A 21,497-nucleotide genomic window follows, 5' to 3' on the forward strand; every position below is an offset into this window, starting at 1 on the left:
CCTCTTTCACTCCTATCCTCTACCATGAGCTCCCTTTAGCAACCAACCTCTATCCTAGACCCCATACTTCCTCCATGAACACAGAAGAGTACAGCTCTTGACCACTTGCCAATTACTGGACTGGCCCCTAAATCATCAAATTAACAGACTAATGGGAGGAATGGGTGTCCACTAATGCAGAAAGTCCGTTAAATAATAATGGTTATACTGTAAGACAATGCACTAACCTTCTCAGCTCATCACTTACTCCTGTCCTCTGCCCCCAGCCTTCCTTTCCTCCTCCCACCACATTCTTCCCTTCACACCTCCATCTCCCTCTCCCAATTACTGAGAGAGGAGCTGCCTGGCTCCTTCCACCTCCTACAGCCCTCCTCATGCTCAGCGCTGTGGCTTCTCCAGCCTCTGGCACTGAGCCACCTGTATGAAGGCAGAGCATGGCTGCCATCCCCAGCCAGCGGGCAGCAGCCTCTGAGGCCACGGCTGCTCAGCACCATTGCAGGCAACGGTGGCTGGGCACTGACATGCTCTGTGCACACAGGGCTGGGGGAGGAGAGCTCCTGCACCCCGCCGCAGCCTCCAACCCCTGTGAAGTTCCTCTGACCCCAGCCATTCCAGCAGCTCCTCCAGCTATAGCAGCCCCAGTGGTAGTGGCAGCTCTGGTGAGACACCAGCACATACTGAGCAGGGGGATTATTTCCAAAGTCAGAGTCTGTTAAATGGAGGGTTTACTGTATTGCCCACCCCTAGCTTTCAACCTGATGCCCCTGTCTTTTTGGGTCTGAGGTCTGAAACTCTGATAGATCCAGCCGTTATCTTTTCCCCCCTCATGAGACTCCCCCAGGCACTTTAAACAGTTGGAAGGGCATCACTCATGGGCATGGGTTTATTGCATGTAGCACATGGCTTGAAACCTGGAGCCCAGCCTGTCTTGGGAAAGCATCTCTTAAGGTGACTAACAACTATAGGTATTTATAATAATTGAAAAAGCACACAACAACACTGGCAGAAGGCTTGCTGAAGTAAGAGAGAAGACTTTTTCCAACAACTGTCATAGGACATAAGAGAGAACTGGGAAGTCTTGTACCAGCACATGAGTATGGGTATTTGTGGCCAGCTCTATGGATATAACCTGGGGGAAAAAATCTCCAGCAAGAGCGCACAAGGCACTTAATATGCAATGGACATTGACAAGCACTTAAAGAGCCAATGTTTTAGGCCTCAGTACGTTATCTGCCTGCTTTCATCCTTCCATTGTAATCCTGGATCTGCCATTTACAGACCTGTGCCTGGTTACTCATCTGAGCAACAATAAATAAAAGTCAAGTAATATAAAAAGAAACAAGATCTCTGGTGTAAAAATATTACAAGTTTATTACAACTGAGGACATTACACACCTTTTAATAAACTTCCCAAAAAATCTTCACCTTGTACTGTTGCAAGTTTAGGAACAGTATGCTCAGAGCACAGATAGCTAATGATATTTTAAGGTAGTGTTATAACATGGATTGAATGCCTTAAACAGCAGCAACAAATCTCAAAAAGCAGAATTAAATATGGGATTTCTTTAAAATATACCAAATAATTTGAAATACAGCTCAAGTTCAAAGTAAGCAAATGCTTTTAAAATACATAGTAAAATATCTCAATATCACTACCAGAGCATACGTTTAGACAGATATATATATACACACATATAAATTACATGCAGTATTCCAAACTGCACAAAATCAGAAGAGCCAGTCCAGTCCACACAGACTACCATTTAAAGGCAAAGAGAACAATGCCTGCCTGCAGCCCCCATGAAAACAATATAGCTCTGCAGAGGCATAGGTCTGCCCGCACATTTCTCTTTCCAGTATCAGAGGCCCTAGCTATATTAGCAAAGATATTTGAAAAACATTTATATTCCAAAACCCAAGTTTAAGTTTCTCTGCTTTTCCTACATGAATGTAGCTCCCTGGTCACTTTTGGCATCATATCTGGACTAGAAAAAACAATGAATACCAAAACCTCAGGTGTTGGGAAACAACTCAGACTTACAGGTCTGTTACTGAAGGTGATTCATGCATCTGGTTAGCAATTTAAGATCTTGCTTTTTAAAAAAAAGTCTCTTCTAAGATGTTAGTTCAAGGTTCCAAAGCTTTGTGAATTTCTTCTGTGCTTTTTGGTAGGGCGTAATATACACATCAAAACCAAATGAGGTAAGTAAGAAAAACAGCCTTTTTCAAGTCTAATCCAATTCCTGTGGACCTCAGTGGAAAGCCTCCTATTAGCTATCAGTTGGAAGTGTCATTCAAAAAGACACTGATGTGAACTGTTAAGGATGATTACTGCTCTATGAAATTTACTTTACAGTATCAAGTTGAAAGACAGGTTTACTTACACAGCACAAACAATAGCATGTGATTGCTGATGAAAAGCTGAGTGAAAGTGGGCATTTGAAAACTGTTTAATTGATGAAATATGATAAAAATACCTAAGTTATGACATAGAAAAGAAGGTAAAAGGACCCGCTACTTTGCTCTATTTCAATTGGTCTGTTGCCGCACTGTTATTTTTTGGTAAGCCATAAATAATGAAGAGCCTGCAAAACTCCCACCCCCATTCACCATGAGGAAAGGTTTTGGATTTAGGATCCTTGACGATTTTCTGAAAACTGCCAAATATTTCTGAGATCTGCAGAACATGCAGTAAAAGCCCAGCTTGTCATGGTTTTGCCTACTTTCTATTTAAAATGGCAGACAAAGCCAGCCATTAAAAATTCTAGGCTACATAAATTATTTTGAAAAATATAAGAAATCTAAGATAACACATTTAGCTATTGCCAATGTGGGCATGATACACCTAAATCTCTTCAGATGACACGGGAAACTGACACAGGGTACTGAAGGCAGTGCTTTTAAGTTAATTGATTCAAGTATTTCAACATATAATTTTCAGCTTTCGTTTCAAAGAACAAAAAAGTTAGCTGTAAATTTATCTGAATAAATTAAATAATGATCTTCTTAAAGAATATTCCTCTCATTTTAGAGCTCCTTTCTGCTTCATTCCACCTAATACCTCAAATGAACAAAGGCACAACCAAACTTACCAGGATGAAGTGTCTCAGTGCCTTGACAAGTACAGCCCACAATATGGAATACTGGACAAGTTTTAGCCTTACAGCTTATAGTCAAATTATAAATATACACCTTGGAACTGACTTTGTGCCAGAATTTGTACCTCACCCTTATTTACAAAGAAAGCAGATATGCCTATCTGTTTAAAAATACAGTGAAAGTATCACAAAGATCATATTACTTTGTAATTTCAAAATGTCCAGTTCACTCAGTAAGATGCAATTATAGTACTTCTCAGGAGGATTAGTTACATTACCCATTGTAAGCACCTTTCTTTACTAACTGTATTCTTTAAAAATGAAATAATGTTCTACAGCTGTGAACTAAATGTTAGCTAATTTTAGAACCAAGTTAACAAACCGTACATTGCTGCAGCAAAACGTACAAGAAGGAATTCATGAAATATGCTGGTCCACCACCATGCAAGCCTTACGAATGCCCAAAGTATATGTTGTTCCACTACCTTGAAGGAGTTTCTACAGAAACATTTTAGTCTGCAGTGTAGCTGTAACCCTATCGATCCTGTGTCTATGAACATTTCAGTCATTCTAATTCAGAGTAGCATGAAAAACTAAGAACTACGTTGTTTGGCAGGCAAAACTTGAGGCATTATGTAATTTTTTACTATAGAAAAAGCATAGAGTCCCTTCTCCTCCATATACAATATTCTACAAACAGCAGGTTTAACATATATTAAACTGACAATCTACAAAACACTGACTATAAACTACTGGGTGCAATATGAAAAGATTCCTTGGTAAATTAAATCTGAAAGGGTAAATTCAGACTGCTCAGAAAATAAGTTAATATATGAAAACCATCAATATTTGAGTTTTAAATCATTAAAAAGAAGACATGGCATAGTAAATCCACATACATAAATTGCTAACGTTTAATTAATTACTTAGAGAAGAAACTGAATAAAAGAACCAATTAATCAGAAAGCAAACCTTGTACTCAAATGCTGTTCATATCAAATGTGGTAACAAGCAGGACCGTGCAATGAACATATTTATATAATGTTTTCTGACTGTCACGTGGCTAGTGATTTTATACCTGAGATGAAACAAATTAAGAGGTAAAAAACACCTGTTCAGGTAGACAAAAATTTTCCATAACTCCTTTTTTTAAAAATACGTAAAATACCACCATTGGCATTTGTCCCTTCTAATGACTTTAGCTATTTAAATATGAACCCTTCCATTTACTATCTAAACACATTTTGAATGTTAAAGGTTTCTGTTTCCTGAATGCTTTGATAATTTATACGGAACTATGAAAACTGACTTAAGCAACCGCACACATTTTTTAGTCACAAAAAGCTTAAGGCACCAATTTAAAAAAACAAAAAAAACAAATCTTCATGGAGGTTTTGGTTCTATTGAATTTTCCCTTAACAAAAAATTACATATAAATGTTCATTTCACACAAGAGATCAGAGTAGGCCCACATTCTATATTAGCAAAGCAACAGCATAATGGATATGGAGCTCAGGAAAATTAAATAATCTAATCTAAACTCTATTCATGCCACAGCCTCTTCAGCAGTGTGTAAAGAGAAAAAGTATTTTAATGAAAGGAAAACATATTAAATTATACAAAAAGCTAAGGGAGGAAGTAGAAAAACAATGTTGGACCTTGTTTACCGATTGCTGATCGGATGTTTACATGATGCAAGGAATTAAAGGACTTCACACATATTATTCCATGATAGACACATTATTTATACTAATGTTTTATAAAGTAGCAAGTTTAGAGATTGACTATATCACAATGATGACTGCAAAATACGTGATTCCACAGCAAAGAACACGCTCCTAAAGAATCATATTGTTTGCCATCTTCATGAATGATGGTAAAAATCCCTTGCTTCAAAACAAATTATTGGATTCCAAAATATCTTTGATTTACCACTAGAACCGCCTCAAAGAAATAACATTTTTCATCATCACAGAAGCTCAAAATTATGCATTTATATAGATATAAATATATGCATATCTATCTACAGACTTTAGTGCATCAGAAGAAAAGCCATATTGGTTAATTTGGACTTGACTTCAGATTCTGAAGTTTAATTCTTTACTTCCACAGCTTCTTTCACTGTCTTTTCTTTTGCCTTTTCTTTTTCTTCCAGTTTCTCTTCTTTTTGAAGCAGTGCCAAAATCTCAGCAACCTGACTTGTTGAGATATCCACATCTTCTTTGTCAATTAATTCTACTACCTACATGAAAAAGAAAATCCACAAACACATTAATTTTCACACAGGTAAAGTATTCTGACATCCTAAATACAGATACGAGAGAAAGAGATCACTCGCATATACCTAAGCAAAACCAAGTTCTTCTGCTAGTTGCATCTGGTGCGTTTTTGATGACTCATGTAAAGTGACTGAAGATCTAAGCTCAGTTCCTACCGAACTGTCTTTGTCAAGTTCATTTTGCTATGTATGTGCATGCAAACATTAAGGGCCAGATTCACAACAGCATGTCCGTCAAGATGTTTAAGCTATAACATATTGTAAAACTGTGCAGCAGGGACAATTACAAATAGCTAGAGTGTATATGACCTTTCAGTCAGGGGTGTCATATCTAGGCTGCTTGATGTACTTATGTTGGCAGCCCACATGGACATTCAGATTCTGAACTTTCATTTTTTAAAATATTATTAGGTCTTTCTGATTGCGAGGATTGCGGGGAAAGCCCTTCAAACATGAACTGAGTGTAAACCTCCTGCACAGATCACTTCTTCAGGCTCTAGGTAGCCTACACAGGTATTCTGGTTTTACTGTCCTGTCAGCAATAATTTCACTGAGGTGCTAGCTCAAATTTTAATAATGAGACTTCTGTAAAATTAACATGAAACATTTCACTGCTGATCATTTAGTGGCAGGAACTGAAGGACACATAGTGGGAATGAAATTTGCTAGAGAAAAGGAAATTGAGAAAGAAGACTCAAGGAAGACAAAAGGGACAGAAATACTGGTTTCTCTAAAGCTTCTTCTGTACTGAATGATGCTGAATGCACCAATAAAGTACTGAGCAAATAATACAAAATATTAACTAAGGACTTGATTTATGATTGTATTGTTACCAGTAACTAACAGAATTACATTGGTTTGAACCTGGAGTAATACGATGGTACATCAAAATCATATTAATCAGTATAAAAAGGCCACTTTATACTCTTGACCTTAGCGTAAACCTTCAAAAGAAAGGAAGCAGGAAATCTGCCAAGGGCTGATGACTGTCCTAAATTTAAACTCTGGCCCACAGATCACAAGTAAAATTCAGCTTTTGTCAGCTAAGTGAGTTTGATGGCCATGCTTTATGTGGACTGGCTTTTAAACAAAATTTTAAAAAACAGGTTGTACCACACAGGAGCTAAAAGTATGAAATCAACATTTACCAAAAGCTAATATTAAGTTGTCTCAAACAGACTCTAAAATAATGGTGTCTCAAATATTACTATATACATCCCAAATGTGCTAAGATACTTAAAATCTACCTTCTGAGAAAAATCAAAACGCATTGCCAAGTTAAAAAGAATTTTAGATTTTAAAATAAATTACTATTAAAAGTTTTAAATCACCTGAAAGCATGAGGAAAATAAGGTGATATTTTTAAAAACCTTCCGTTTAAAAAATTTAAACAAAAAACCCCAACTCATTTCTGGGTCTATAGAGTTTCTGAAGTACCTTTATTAAAAATAAAATTCAACATATAAAAAATCATCATTGTCACAGATAAACACTATTAACAAACATATGATCCTCAGGGCAAGCCAAATGCTGAGCAAAAACCCCAAATACAATAAAAAATGAAAAATGTTTATCTTTTTGAAGACAAAGGAAGAAATTTAGTTATGCTTGTATAAAATACAATAAAGCTCCATAATGACAATGACAGTGCATAGAGATTTAAGGACAACATCCTTCATACAACCACCTAAGCCTCTGAAGTTAGTAGAATTACACCAGGAAAGGATTTGTCTTTTAGACTTAATTGACTAGATAAATGTAGTTTGATGCAACAATAGCTCAGAGCAGCCATGAAGGACTTTTTTTTTTTTTTTAATTAAGGTCTAAAAGAAGTGGAATTTTACTAAGGAGGAGGAAAAAAAGGAGAAAAAAATGCGATTCAGCAGGACTGATATTGTATTTTCCAGTCTGCACTTACTATGTTCATTGCCACTGTAAGCCATTACTTGCGAATAACACAAAAATTTACTTCCAAATAAATCAATCTAATAACTTAACATGGGTTTCAAGTGAGGCCCTAGAGCTGCTTCCACACTACTGAGTAATAGAAAGGAGAACATCAGCAGGGGAGAGCCAGGAAGATTCTGGGAAGAGACAGAAAAACAGAACATGACATCTACAAGGGGAGGAAGTAGACAGTATTTACAGTGTAAGTCAGTATATCCATAATGCACTAACAAGGAATGCTATGTATTTAAAAGAAACTTGGGGGTGGGAGGATCAGATTATTAGGGTCCCTGAAATTCTGTTGCTACACAGGTCCTAAACTTCACGTGGTTAGAAGCTTCACCAGTGAAGAGATTTTGTAGCTCCACAGCAAGGAAGCTTCAGAGAAATAGCTCCTTTCTCAGGATGACTGATGGACTGGTATGCCCTAGGGCTTAAGAAATGCATAGCACAAGGAAGAATTTCTCTCACATGTTCATATGGTTTAGTATTCTAAATATATGAGGGAAGAATTTTGGCTAAAATACAAGTCTTAACTGTTTGTATTCAGTAAAAACCCCATAGCACTTTTAAGGAAACAAAATGATTCCTCCTTCCTGTCCCTTGCCAGCCCACACAAACTGGCCCCTCACAAATACTATTTTAAAACAGTATGTTCGTATGCCAAAGCATTATGCATATATTAAATTTATAAATACCTAGCATAAGGCTTTAATTAAAAAACAACCTGTCCAGTCAGCTAGATAGTAGGACAGATTGGGAGTGCCATCAGAAGGCATCCCAGATAATACCCTCCTCCACAGAGGAGCATTAAGAGCTACAGGTGTGGTTTACATTGGGAAAGAAAACCTTTTGGTTTAGGGATGAAGACACAAATGTTGAATATGGAACAAATCATGATTCCCTCAAAGCAGTGGCAAAAAGTTTCCATTAATTTTGCCTTGGGTAGCATGCATGAAAAAAAACAAAACTAATCTATAATTCAGATATTTTAAAAATCACAGCAGTATTACAATGAATATTTGGGCAAAGAAAATAGTATGAAATTAAGTGAAAACTGTAAAATGTAGCCAAACTCAGCAGTTTCCTAATTTGTAATACTAGATTTGTTTTATGAAACTGTTCAGCAGACTCACCTTGGTAACATTGTCTATATCAATCTTGCCATCCTTGTTTTCATCTAGCGCCTCAGCAATTCTATTCAGTTTGTTCTCTGGAAATTTCTGGATTTGTTTCATCACACTAATAAGCTCGTTGATACTGATTAGATTCTCCCTAAAGGGGAAACACAATCTGTATACAGCAAACAGTTACTACAAAGAAGGAAGAGGAAAGGATAGTAAAGCACATCTTATAGGGAACAAAATGTTTATAGTCTCATCAAAAACTGAAAACAAAAAGCAAAAAAAATGAATTTTTTTAGTTAGCAGAGTTCTTCAGATAAGTCTTCATCCTCCAGACAGACACACACACACACTTATGGTTTCCTGATACTGAGTTAGACAAATCCAAGCTGCTGCTGACAATGGCAATATGTTTAGTAAAGCTTCTGTGCTCCTCAGCACCCAAAAATTTTGCCTATTCATTCAGGGTGCATTATCCTGCCTCAGTCATCCTGCTGAACTCAAAAGAAGTAGGTCTCAGAAAATAGAGAAGAAAGCAGGCAGAAGAATCCATTAGGACAAATCCTAGAAAGGCAAGAGTTGAGGAATGTGTTACTGTAATAGCATATATGTCAAGGCTGTACCCCACACTAACACTCCGAGTGCAGAAGGTGGGGGCCCACAAGAGCCTTCTGCTTAAAAGCTTCCCAAGATTACAGAGTCCCTGCTCTTGGAAGGTGGCTGCCACCACCCAAGTGAGAAAACCCCTTTTGAGAACCTAGGAAGACACACTTGGCATGTCTCTGTTTGGAGAAAAACCCAAGATCAATCTGTATTCAGGAGAGCACGTGAAAACAGAGAGGAAACAAACTGCAGTCTCTAATAGCTGACCTCTCAGTCTTAAGCATGCATGCACAAAGAACCTCCTACTTTCAAGGACACAAGAATCAAATCACTGCCTTACAAAAAAATGATTTTAACCAAACAAAGATGACACGCTTGTTGGCTAGGTGTTACAGAGCAACTAAAAAGGTACATTGAAAAACAGAGAATTACTTCCCCAGGATTCAGTTTGAAAATTACAGTGGAAGTGGAGTGAGGAAGGGTAACATCAGCCAGCCTGAGAAGTCCCACACCAAACCCAAACTGGAGGGGGGAAAAAAAAATTCCATGTCCCACTAAACATTTCCTTTCTACTCACATATCTGCTATCCAAACCTCTCTCTCTAGGCAGGAATAGGACTGAAAACTTCCAAACCAGCTATCAATGCCTCTCTCCTCTGGGTACCCAAAGGACTCACACAGCAGATAACTGCTTCAACTCAAAAATCCCCATCTCTTCCCATTGGCTCACCAGACTGCTTGCCATCAGAGGAACTACTATTTCTGGGTTTAACCTTTTACAGAGTAGCTATCTGAATACTGGGATGTCTAGAAAGAGTCAGTAGACCGCCCATCCATCAAACACAAATACCTTGTTAAAATGGACTTAATTTACTCACACCTGAAAGGAACAATGCTTTCTATAGACTAAGGACTGAACTCCATGTTATTCCTCAAAACACTGCAGAAATTGCCTCCCTACTGGCAACATGGTGCTTTGATCTCTGCCTTTTGTAGGCTAAGACCTGTGTTTGCCCTCGAAGAAGTTTACACTTCCCAAGGTCACCCAGAGATGAAAATGATGATGAAAGCAACAATCCAGTAAGATAAGCCATCTATTTCAACCTAACCTCAAGTTTTTGGCCAGATGGATTTTTCAGAAGTGGGAAGATGTCTCTTTGGACCATCATTAAAAATCCTGTACTTCTGCTAATAGTATGGCTATCCTACAGTTATAGAGGTCACTGCCGTGACCAGACTCAAATGGTAAAAGTCAGCTGAAGTGAAAGGGAGGACTGCAAACATTTATCCATGGATACATCTTGGTTATTTCTATTTAAGCTAATTTTAAACATGATGCATCTGGCAATCATTAGATAAGGCATAAAACCCAGACATTTCCTTGTAGTAGCTTGGAAATTCAACTAAGATGAAATGAAACATTAGCCCAAGATCCAGAAAAAAAGAGCCTGACCAATGTACTGAGTTACCAAGCTTACTTTAAAATTTCCTATCCTAATGGTCATAAATGATGGTTGACCCTTTCTTTCACACTTCGATAACACAAACAGAATATGATGATGATCACTCATTGCAGAGTCTGATCATTTTCCATCAGGGATGTGGGTCTTCAGGTGGCTGATAAGGTTGACCCTTGAACCACAAGTTCAATTACTGTCAAAACAGGTATTTCCAGGTACGGCAGGAGGCTGTTGACCATGACTGGAAGCCAGTCTTTCCTTCCTCCTGTACCTCTTGTCTTCCTCAGCTTTTTGGTGTGCAAGTTCAAAATGCAGGGGACCATCATGTATTACTTCTCTCCATTTTGAGCGATCCGGGTGTGTGTCCCAAGTGCCCCAAAGAGCATACATACAGTGCTCCAACATTTGACCTAGCAATTCCCTTAATTTTCACTATCACAGGGTCAAGAATCTTGAGATATTTTTCAACTTGATATGCCTACAAGGAAATGCTCGTTGTCTGCCAAGACCATTGTATACTCTCAGTAGAATTCATGCCAATACATGGACATTTTCCCATCTGATACAATATTCATTCTTTTTAATTGATAGCTTTCATTCCATTACCTCACATCCAGTTAAGAAAGCCTCTTCCCTAATGGAGCAGACACATACTTTTTGTAAACCAGCCAACAAAGGAAATGCTGAAAAGCAGCCATTCAAAACTTCAGACTAAAAAAAGATGCACAAATACTCCAAGGACATGCAAAGCAGGGTGCCCATCTGTCCTTCTCTTTTTTTTTTAGCTCCCTAGAGAGCATCCAACTTTTAAAAAACAGGCTAACTGTCCCATAGGTTGCAAAGCAGGGACCTGAATTTTAAAGAGACAGTTGTTAAAGCAGCACAAGTTGCCTGTCTAGAGCTGGAGAGACTGGAGGAGACAGGGGGTCTCTTTAAATAGACTGTTTAAAAACACTGTTGCCAGCAGCCCTTAAGGAGATCGGGGTGGGGAGAAGGGTCAACAGCCAGAGTCAGGCTGCCTGAGAGACAGAGGAAGCTGTGTCTCAGATACTTCTCTGCCCACCCCAAACACTGCTGGTAAGTAATAGTATTGGGATAGTGAGGGAAAGGCTCTATGCTGGGGAAGTGAGTGGGGGGGGCAGCCTCTTGGGGGGGGGGGAGCTGGGACAGCCACTGGGGAGCTGCACTTAGCTTGCTAGCCCACAGGCAGTGCAAAACAGGCAAGTCTCTGGAGTAAAAGGGCAACTTGACCCAGGCCAGGGGTTAGATGGGGGGCGGTCCTGGGTTTGGTGGAGTCCCATGAAGGATTCAGGGCAACACGGAATGTGACTCATACAGGAGGGCTGGTAGGGCTGGATTAACTCTTCTTGAGGCCAGGGCTATTAGGTTTTGTGTGCCCCCCTAGATTTGGGGTGAGCACAAAATTAATGAGTTCAGAGTATGGGATGGGGCCAGGCTGGGACAGAAGGCTCATCTGTGAGATGGGGTGAAGGTGCTCCAGCCAGGAGAATACATGCTCTGAGGTAGAGCCTGGGATAGAAGGCTTGTGGTGCAGCAGGAGGCAGCTCCAGGATGAGGCCCACGAATACGGAGTGTGGGAGGGGGCTCAGCCTGGCCCACTGACTGATGGGGGGGGCAAAGTGAGCAAGTGCCCAGGACCCCAGGCAATTTAAAAGGGTCAGATTATTTAAATTGCTCAGACAGGTTGGCAGGTGGACCCCAACCCCTCCCCAGAACCACAACCGCCACACTTGGAGAGGAGGTGGAAAAAGGTAAGGTGATGGGAGAAATATGGTGGTGGTAGGGAGTTCTTCTGCCCCAATTTGCATAGGTTTTAATAGTTTAGAAGGAAAAGAATTTTTTCTACAACATAATTATTTTGGAGTTTTGCAGCTGTCTGTAAACTGATCAATATTTTAAAAAAACATCCTGTGCTACTTTACTAACTGATGCATGGTAAATTAAAAACTGGAAGAACTTTATCATAGCTCCTGTTTGCTTGTTTGACTTTTCAAGTAGAGCTGGATTTCCAGGTAAGTGATTTCCATCAAGTTCTAGCACTTCTTTGGGATGGGATTTTTGAACCATTAGGTACCATACTTTATCTGTTGTAAATCCACTGACACCAGTGAAATTTAAGTGTGTATGTGCATTCAAAAACATCAAATGGCTTACACTGTTCCAGAACTCAGCCCTAGGGCTCCTCCCTGCTCCCATACAGACTCCTGCCTTCTGTCTCTGACTCTTGGCCTCCTGACACCCAAGCCCAGATTTCCAGCAGCTCACTCACACACCCCAGCCCTCCCCCACATCTCCCCCCACCCGCTGCTCCGGCTCCTGCACCCCCGCCTCTCTCGCTCTCACTACCAGCCAACACGGTGGAGGACAGGGCAGGCACTTCTATAGAGCAATAACCATTTAACTGGGGTTCTGACGAAGCAGGTCTCTGCCCATGAAAGCTTATTCCAAAGTATCTGTTAGTCTTTAAGGCGCCACAGGACTTCTTGTTGTTTTTGAAGATACAGACTAACTCAGCTACCCCTCTGACACTTAACTGTAGACATATATTTTTAATATTTACCTATTTTTGTTATAATGCAGTATATCATTAAAATTGGTGATCAGTCAACTTAACATTATATTGAATGTTGGCACTGCACAGTTCTAACAGATTGCCATTGAAGTCGCTTAATTCCCAGCTATTTTACCAGGTGTCTAGTATTTCACATAGGGAAATATGGTCACCCAAAGCAAAAGAATCCTTTTACACATAAAGCAAATGCCACTGAAGTCAAATAATTTTCCATCCATTTCAACTGAAGCTGGTTTAAGCCCCTAATGGGTAAATACTCTAAACAATGTGTCTACAACAAAACCTAGCACAATGAGATTTCTGTGAAGTCCTTTAAGTTGACCATATAGTAAAAACACTTTGTTCAGATAACACACTGCTGTCAGAAATGTGAGGAACCACAAGTTTGACTGATCGATGATTTCCTATCTCCCTACAAGAAAAGAAACCTTTGCATATAAATGAATGGTTTTATAGACATAACAATTAAACAGCAAACCCAGGTTATAATATATAAACCATACTTTATCATCTAAGAATGTTCACCAGCTGGATTCCTCTTAAACTACCTTAAATTATACTTGTCTTAATTTTATAACAGAACTTGAAATAACTGACATTAAACTAGCAGCTGAGTGAAGACTTTATGAAGTTCAGAATTAAATAAAAAGTGGAATACTCATCCCTCTATAGAATGTAAATTGTTTAGAACACAAACTGTCTTTTGTATTTATAGACTAAGCAGCAGAATCAGGTCCCAATATTGATTGTGAAGCCTGGCTGAGACCTGTTGTGTCCTTAGGTTTGAAGGCAGAAGGGAGAGAGACTCCAACTGAAAATCAGAAATGCTTACGTGTCAGAGGTTTGACAGTTGCACTACACCTGCATAATAAAACCTTTATGGAATTTGTCTGGAGGTCAGAAAATGTGTCAAGATAAAGGAAAGGTCTTTTCTGAAAAGGGTTTATGTAAATTTGTCACCTTCTTACTCACATCAGATCTGTTCCCATTGATTTCTCCAGCATGGTACTGGCTTACCTCACAGACAAATGTTGATTTTACTGCTTTTTAATATCTCAAGAGTGTCCACACAACTATGACAGAATACAGTAAGTAGCTCAGTATCTTGTTGTGCATCTCATTTGTTTACCAAGTTGCACTGAGCAACAATGCTATAACCTAGTACCTGCAAAGGGTCATAATTTGGCCCGCAGAATCTTTACTACAGTAATGCCTCAAAATATGCAATTTTGAATTGCGCTCAAATTGCATTAACACAAGTTAAATGCAACTCAAAATCCCGCTCCCCCAGACTCATGTGGTCCAGACTCAAAACACCCCTCACCCTCAATCCTGTGGCCCCAGTTCAACATCACCTGTCCTGACCCAGTTCAAATCTCTCCACACCTGGCTCTGGCTCACACCACCCCCAACCCCACCCCCTACAGGGCCACGCAGCCCCAGCTCAACTCCACCTCCCTGCCCCCCCACCCCCCCGCAGCCCTAACCCACCCCAGGCTTACCTCTCCCCAACTGCCCCCTGCCCCAAGACCAGGACTTACCTTTCAAAAGGAGCTCCAGGTGCTCCTGCTGCTTCCCCAGCTGCAGAACATACATTCTGCCAGGGGAAAAAAAATGCCCTGACTTACATGAAATTCAAGTTATGCGAGGGTGCATGGGAACGCATGACCTGAGGGACTACTGTATTGGTGTCAAGCACAAGAAGGTAAGGTACCAAAGAATCCTTCCTGATTCTCAAAGTTCAGACTACTGGGAATTTGGGAAGATGCCCATCACTTATGTATTTCCAGCTTTGAAAGGGAGGTTACTGAGACACAGAGCGGAGCCCACAATACTAAATTTGCAGTCACTACTGAACTGCACATCAACATTTTGAAACAAAATAACTTAGTTGCTATTACTCCCCCCCTCGCCACAAACAAAGAAAGAAGGAAGAAATTCATGTTTCAGCCTGCACACAAGCTGATGGGGATGAATGAGGCTTTTTTTTTTTTTTTTTTTTTTTTTTTTTTTAAAAACAAAAGGATGTACATGGCCCTTATTCACTTACCCAATAGGTGGACTAGTACCACTGTCCAACTGTCCGTCAACCACCTTTTGGTCTGTCTCTAATTCACTGATAATTTTGTCAATTTGTCCAATAATCCGGTTCACTTTTTTGGTCAACCTCTTGCTTGCCTTTGACTCTTCCACTATGTCTTCTTGCCCTGTTTTAGACAGCTCCTTTAGCTCCTGCAAATCCTAAAGGAGATTCAAAAAAAAACAAAAAAAAAAAAAACAAAAAAAAAAAACCAATCACACATTCATGTGGAGATATATTTGTTGCTAATTTATGCATGTCCAAAAAGGAAAGCAGGAGTCTTGAGCAAAACAAAAAGGCTGCAGCAGGGGAGGAAGCAGTTGTTGTTGGCAGACAAATGGGCAGTGAACTCTGCACAGCTCAGCTCCCAGCCTAGTAGGGCTGTTGGCTGTCTGCTTTTTAAACCTCACTCTTCTGGAGATGGGAGAGAACCTGAAAAACCCAGCCAACTCTGGCTAATGCTGAGGAAGGGCAGGACTGCACAACATGTCCCCTGGTGAGGGAGTAAAGAAATTGGGGGAAAAAGAGGGGAGGGGGAATAAAGGTGCTGGGGGCTAACTTGTCGATGGACTCTGTGGGGAGAAGGTTGCTGATGGTTCAGTACCACAGTGGGCCTCTGAAAAGGAGGGGGTATAGGCATCTGGGATATTGAGTGTGCCCAGCAGGTTTCTGGATTCTGGGGACTCCACACAGTCCTCACGTCCCAACTGGAAGGTTATAGAGGTTTTTGGTGTTTTTTTTTTTTTTTTAAACTTTCAACTACTGGTGGAATCTTTTTTCCTGTTGCCTGTATTGTTGACACACTGTACAAGTAATTTAAAATAAACTATTAAAATAATTGAACTTGGAGCAGTTAGAGTGTGTTATTTTGAGAAATAAAATATGCAGAATTTTTAAAATCTTGTGCACCGTCTTTTTTTTTGGTGGGGAGGGGGGGAGACATAGGTAATAAAATTCTACCAGGAATAGCACAACTGCTGAGCAAGGACAATTTCTAACAATTTCTACTTGGGGCTCTCTCGGCATATAAAGGATAAATTGTAATGGCTTAAGGTTTTGGTTTCATTTCTTTCTTTATTTTTAAGAATACGTATGGACAGCGCAAATATATAAACAGGCCTTCACCAACCCATTCTTACTTCATTATATTCCTGAACATCATCCTTTAGCTCCTCAAGCTCCTCCTTTTCTTTTGTTAGCAATTTCTTCTTTTCCAACAGTTTGGTGCAAGCATCACTCAGCAAGTCAATCTCCTCCTTGGTTATTTCCTCACCCTGAAAAGTAAAATATCCAAATGAGTATAGGACTCATTTTTAATCTGTTCTTTAAAAAAATAAAACAACGTAGTGTGAATTGGTATTCTTTTAGGTTTCAAAGCAGGTATAATCTATCAGTTGGTATTTTGAGCTTGGTGCATGGATGTTAGAGATATTAGAAGAGTCGTTCTGAACTCAAACCGCTTTTTAAAAAATGCATTAAAGATGCCATATTTGTCCCTTAGTCCCCTCTGGCAATTTCTGAAATTGACCTACTGTTCACACACTGTGGCTACGTCTACACTAGAAGTATCTGTCTACAGAAGCTACTGTCAGAAGAGTTGTTTGGACAAAACTTTTCTCGGCATATAAAAGCAGATTGATCTTTTGATCTGCTCTGTCAATAAAAGGGCCCCCCAGGGCATTTACACAGCTTTTGTGTCGACTGTTTCTGCTGACAAACTGCATTGTGTGTTGGCGCTCCATGAGTTTTGTCTACAAAACCCCAATTTTGCCTACAAAGCTCTAGTGTAGACATAGCCAGCGTGATTCTGTCCTCTCTGTTCCTGTATGTAAGAATACAAGAGGAAAAGAAAGAATGACAGACGAAACAATGGAAATGACTGCCAAAGAGTTCTTCAGTGGACACAGCAATTGGAAAAAATAAACTTCCTCCTCTAATCTTTTTAAAATTTATACTGATCTTTTGTAATACTTGTGAGATTAGAAGGTACCACATTTCCGCAGACTTGTGCAACTTATAAACTGGTGTCTTTTTAAGCACCTAATACTCGAAATAAAAATTCCTAACCTTCCATTATCATGAAATGAGACCACCAGAAGCTAGATTCAAAAAGTAGTTCATCACAAACAGAATTGGAACATAGTAATCTCTTTGGACGCCAGAAAATTACAATAAAGATAGAAGCAAACACATTTGCATTAATCCACAAGAAAAATAGCATAGCATATTATTTTGGCTCAGAAAAGCAGCCAAGACTGTAAAACGTGATGATTATTTGCGACATTTAGCTCTAATTGACCATCCTATGAAAAAAGCACTTCAGCCCCTTGCTTCATGGGAAAGTGACTGTTCCCCATCGTTATCATCTCTCTTTTCCCAGTTCATTGATACATGAACACTGAGACCAGATCATAATGCTCTCTTCCAATAACCAGATGACAGCTCTGACCCTTCTTGATAAAATGTGTTTACCGATCAGCAGCATAAGAATAGGTACTTTTCCCTGAAAAAAATTCATCAAGCCATCACCCATTAATATATCAAAAAGTGTCTTTTGCACTTCTGACAGAGAAATATGCTTCTTTATTATTTATTTCAGGAAAAATTCACATTTGCACAAGAAAATTTTCAGTATTTCACAAATCATATATACCAGTGTGCATTTACACTGTTTAGAACCCAACCAGTTCTGGATTTTCAATGCTTGTGTAACTGATTTTATATGTCATTTACTGCATAAATCATATCACAGAGTGCTTCTCTGTTTCATTCTGTCTTACATAAACACTTCAGAAATCACCAGTGAACAGCTCACAAATAATGAGAACCTTCTTTGTGTCAGAAGTGAAATTTTGGCAGATTTTTAATTTACAGTTACCATCAATCTCCCTGTACATTTTCAATGGTGTCTCTAAAATTTAAGGTAATAAAGTCTCAGAATTAAGACAAAGTAACAGTCATTTAGCACAAACTCATCCATGCAGCTTCTCTTTTAAATTGACTGCTTTAATCCACAAAAGAACTGTTTCAGAAAGTATCTAAAGTTATTCATCTATAAGAGTAAGTTTTATTCCACAGAACTACTGTCTGGGAAGCCTCTGACCAAATGTACCCACTCTTTTTGGGTGCCCATACCAGAGTTAGTTCTCAAATTATTTTAATCATGTTTTAACAATTCTTTCCCATTCCAGAATTGAATCTTGGTCTCCCTTGGACAGCTGCTTAGTTTCTGCCACATATTTATTGATATTCACACATAATATATCTGCACAATTTCTTCCTTGCTTCCACTAAATGCTGTATCTTTACAAACTCTTCACAACTGGGTGGAGGTACTGTTTTAAAACATATGGGTTACCTTGAAGCCTCTGCTAAGGAAACAAAATCCAGTTAAGTTTGCTTCCCCTTATTCATATTACACTCAAGAATGTTGGCACTTGACGTTATATTAGTTGTCCATTATCACCTCTTTCAAAGACAATGGTGAACTTTTTGGTACAGTAAGCAGTATTGTTTATAGTGTTCCAGAGAACGCTGAATCACTACACTTTAAGTGACTACCGTATATAATTTCTTTGTTGGAGTTATCTTGCTATGAACACAACCTTATTTTTACTAATGCAGTGATGATGTCCTACACGGAAATTTGATATTTAAAATATGCTTTTAAAGTTAGCAGTTTGGACCTGTAATCGCACTGGTATTTAGAGAAATCTAATCATTTCATCCCCTGAACAAAAGTAAATTTTACAATAATTAACAAAAAAGAACAGAGAAATTCAGATACAAGTTAAAATTTAAGGTTTGTGAATAGGTGGGAGAAACCCACACACATTATTGTCCTTCACCAAAAACACTTCCACAAAATGGTAGAAAACCCAGACTGAGCATAAAAAAAATCCCAAAACTTTTATACAGCAATATTCTAAGTGTTAACAGATCCTCAATCAGCTAAAAACACTTCAATTTCTAACATTAGAAATGCAAAACATGTTCCCAATCTGAATGCCTAGACACCACTGCCACATTTCAAACTTTGCAGCATGAAAGAAAATAACTAGTAATGTAAGGTTTCTGGATACAAATTTAACACAAATACGATATGAAGCAGATATTCTATACTAGTCTAAACTGAATTACATAAAGCACACAAGCACACACGCGCACACGCAAGAAAAAAAAACACCCCACTACTGTAAAAAGTTCTCAAAATGTTAAATATAAGGCAAACTAGAAAATACAGAACATAATTCAGAGTACTACTCATGAAGAATTCCACAAAATGATTATTTGAGGGGATATGGGGGAAGAGTACAAATTATACACACAGAATGTATATTCTTGAAAGTGATTTTTTTCCTTTTAAGAAAAATGTTTATGAACATAAGAAGTCTTGTGGCACCTTATTGACTAACAGACATTTTGCAGCATACGCTTTCGTGGGCAAAGACCCACTTCGTCGAATGCAAGAGTAAGCAGGTCTTTGTCCACGAAAGTTTGCTCCAAAATATTTGTTAGTCTGTAAGGTACCACAGGACTTCTTGTTCTCAAACATACAGACTAACACAGCTACCTCTCTGATCCTTGTTTATAAATACGTTTCCTCAATTGTAACAGAATGCCTGAAGCCAAGAGCACAGTTATACTTTCAAACAAGATTTTCCTCAGGGCAAATTTGATATCCACTGAACAAAATAAAAAAAGAAACTAGTTGTGTGTGTTTTGAGTGCCATTTCCTGATCAATTCATAACTTTTTCCTTACCATCCCTTTAAAAAAAGAACTGTAAAACTATATTCTAGGCTTTTGGGGTTGTAACAGTAATCTTCTTGGAGAGTTCTCTGAGGAGTGTCATGTTCACTATTTTGTTCTATGAAAGTGAGGGTAGTCTACTGTGCATGACGAATTAGTGTCCTAGGCTGTCAGTATTTAAGATCATAGTACAGCTGACTGGTGAAGACCCAAATCACCTGTTTAGTATATTTCCAACAATTTCAGATAATAATGCAACAAGTATACATAATTGAGAAGGTCGCATTTTCTGCTCTTGGGAAGAAGGTTCCCTCTACAAAACAGTTTGTGTTTTGGGAAGCTTGTAAGATTCTTCCTTAACATAAGGCAGTCACGTTAGTCTTTATCTTTGCAAAGCAAAGCAGGCAGCCCTGTAGCACCTTAAAGACTAATCATATTATTTATTAAGTAATGAGATTTTGTGGGAAAGACTCGTTTCTTCGGCATCTTTTCCATGAAAGCTCATTACTTAATAAATAATATTGTTAGTCTTTAAGGGGCCACTGGACTGCTTGCTTTGTTGTCCCTTAACACAGTATGGCAGTGTCTATACTACATTCACCTTTTGGAAGGGGGAATGCAAATGCAGCCAATCAGAAATGCAAATGAAGCACTAATTTACATATCACACACCTCAGTTGTACAATGGTGGCAACTCGCTGTTCTGGAAGTACTGTTTTGGGGGGAAAAAAGCAAGCATGGTATACAGGGTTCACTTGAAAGGAAATCCCACTTTCAAAAACACCTTTCTTCCTCATATTTTTCACAAAGAGCAGTGCTTTCAAAAGTGGGATTTCCTTTCAAATGAATCCTGTCTACACTGCTTGTTTCCCGCCCTCCCCACAACAGCACTTCCAGAACAGCAAATGAGGTGCACAATATGCAAATCAGCACCTCATTTACATTTCCAATTGGCTGCATTTGCATTCCCCTTCCAAAGGTGGAAATGTATTGTAGATGCAGCCGACATGCTTTTATTCTTAAGATCCAGAAAAGCACTTATATCTATGTTTATATGTTGTGTTTGCTTGGGGACAGTGAACCAAGCATCTAACCTCTTCACTCCCCATTTTAAAACATTGCCCTCCAGCTATTCAGATCTTCTGCTAAATAGTTAAATGAGTGGTAGGCAACCTGTGGCCCACAGGGATTCTATAAGGAGGCCCAACAGATATTTTGTTTACTGTTGTGCACATGCAGGGCTGCCAAATTTCACTGATTTCCATAAATGTAATTTTTTCCCCCCCTACCAGGATTACTAAAAAGAGACATGCACCTAAAGCAAACGCACATGAAGACATGTGCGCTGATTATGCACATTGACTCTGTGCACCCTGTACATCCAATGAAAGTACTGTTGTTGTTCAACGAAAACATCAGAATGCTAGGAATTACACTGTGATGGAGACCAGGGGCCATATACTTGTTCTCAGTTACCTAATCTTCACACAAAGGAAAACATATTTGAGTTTCTGAAGATATACATACAAATATACAACAAGGAAATCTCCTAATTCTAGAAGT

General features: G+C 39.0%; 1 protein-coding gene across 2 annotated transcripts in view; it reads right to left on the reverse strand.

The window, feature by feature from the left end:
• Nucleotides 1-1,328: 1,328 nt before the first annotated feature.
• Nucleotides 1,329-21,497, reverse strand: part of LETM1 (leucine zipper and EF-hand containing transmembrane protein 1) — a 60,299-nt gene continuing 40,130 nt past the window's right edge. The window contains exons 11-14 of one of the 2 annotated variants that reach the window (XM_074992330.1): nt 16,323-16,457; nt 15,154-15,344; nt 8,460-8,598; nt 1,329-5,340 (exon numbers count right to left, since the gene is read on the reverse strand). In XM_074992330.1, the coding sequence (XP_074848431.1) occupies nt 5,191-5,340; nt 8,460-8,598; nt 15,154-15,344; nt 16,323-16,457 (615 nt within the window). In that variant the 3' untranslated portion in view covers nt 1,329-5,190. Of the gene's footprint in view, nt 5,341-8,459; nt 8,617-15,153; nt 15,345-16,322; nt 16,458-21,497 lie in introns of both variants that reach the window. The other variant, XM_074992329.1, reaches the window with a different exon arrangement.

Source organism: Carettochelys insculpta, chromosome 4, assembly GCF_033958435.1.
Source record: "Carettochelys insculpta isolate YL-2023 chromosome 4, ASM3395843v1, whole genome shotgun sequence".
In the NCBI taxonomy this organism is placed as follows: domain Eukaryota; kingdom Metazoa; phylum Chordata; order Testudines; family Carettochelyidae; genus Carettochelys; species Carettochelys insculpta.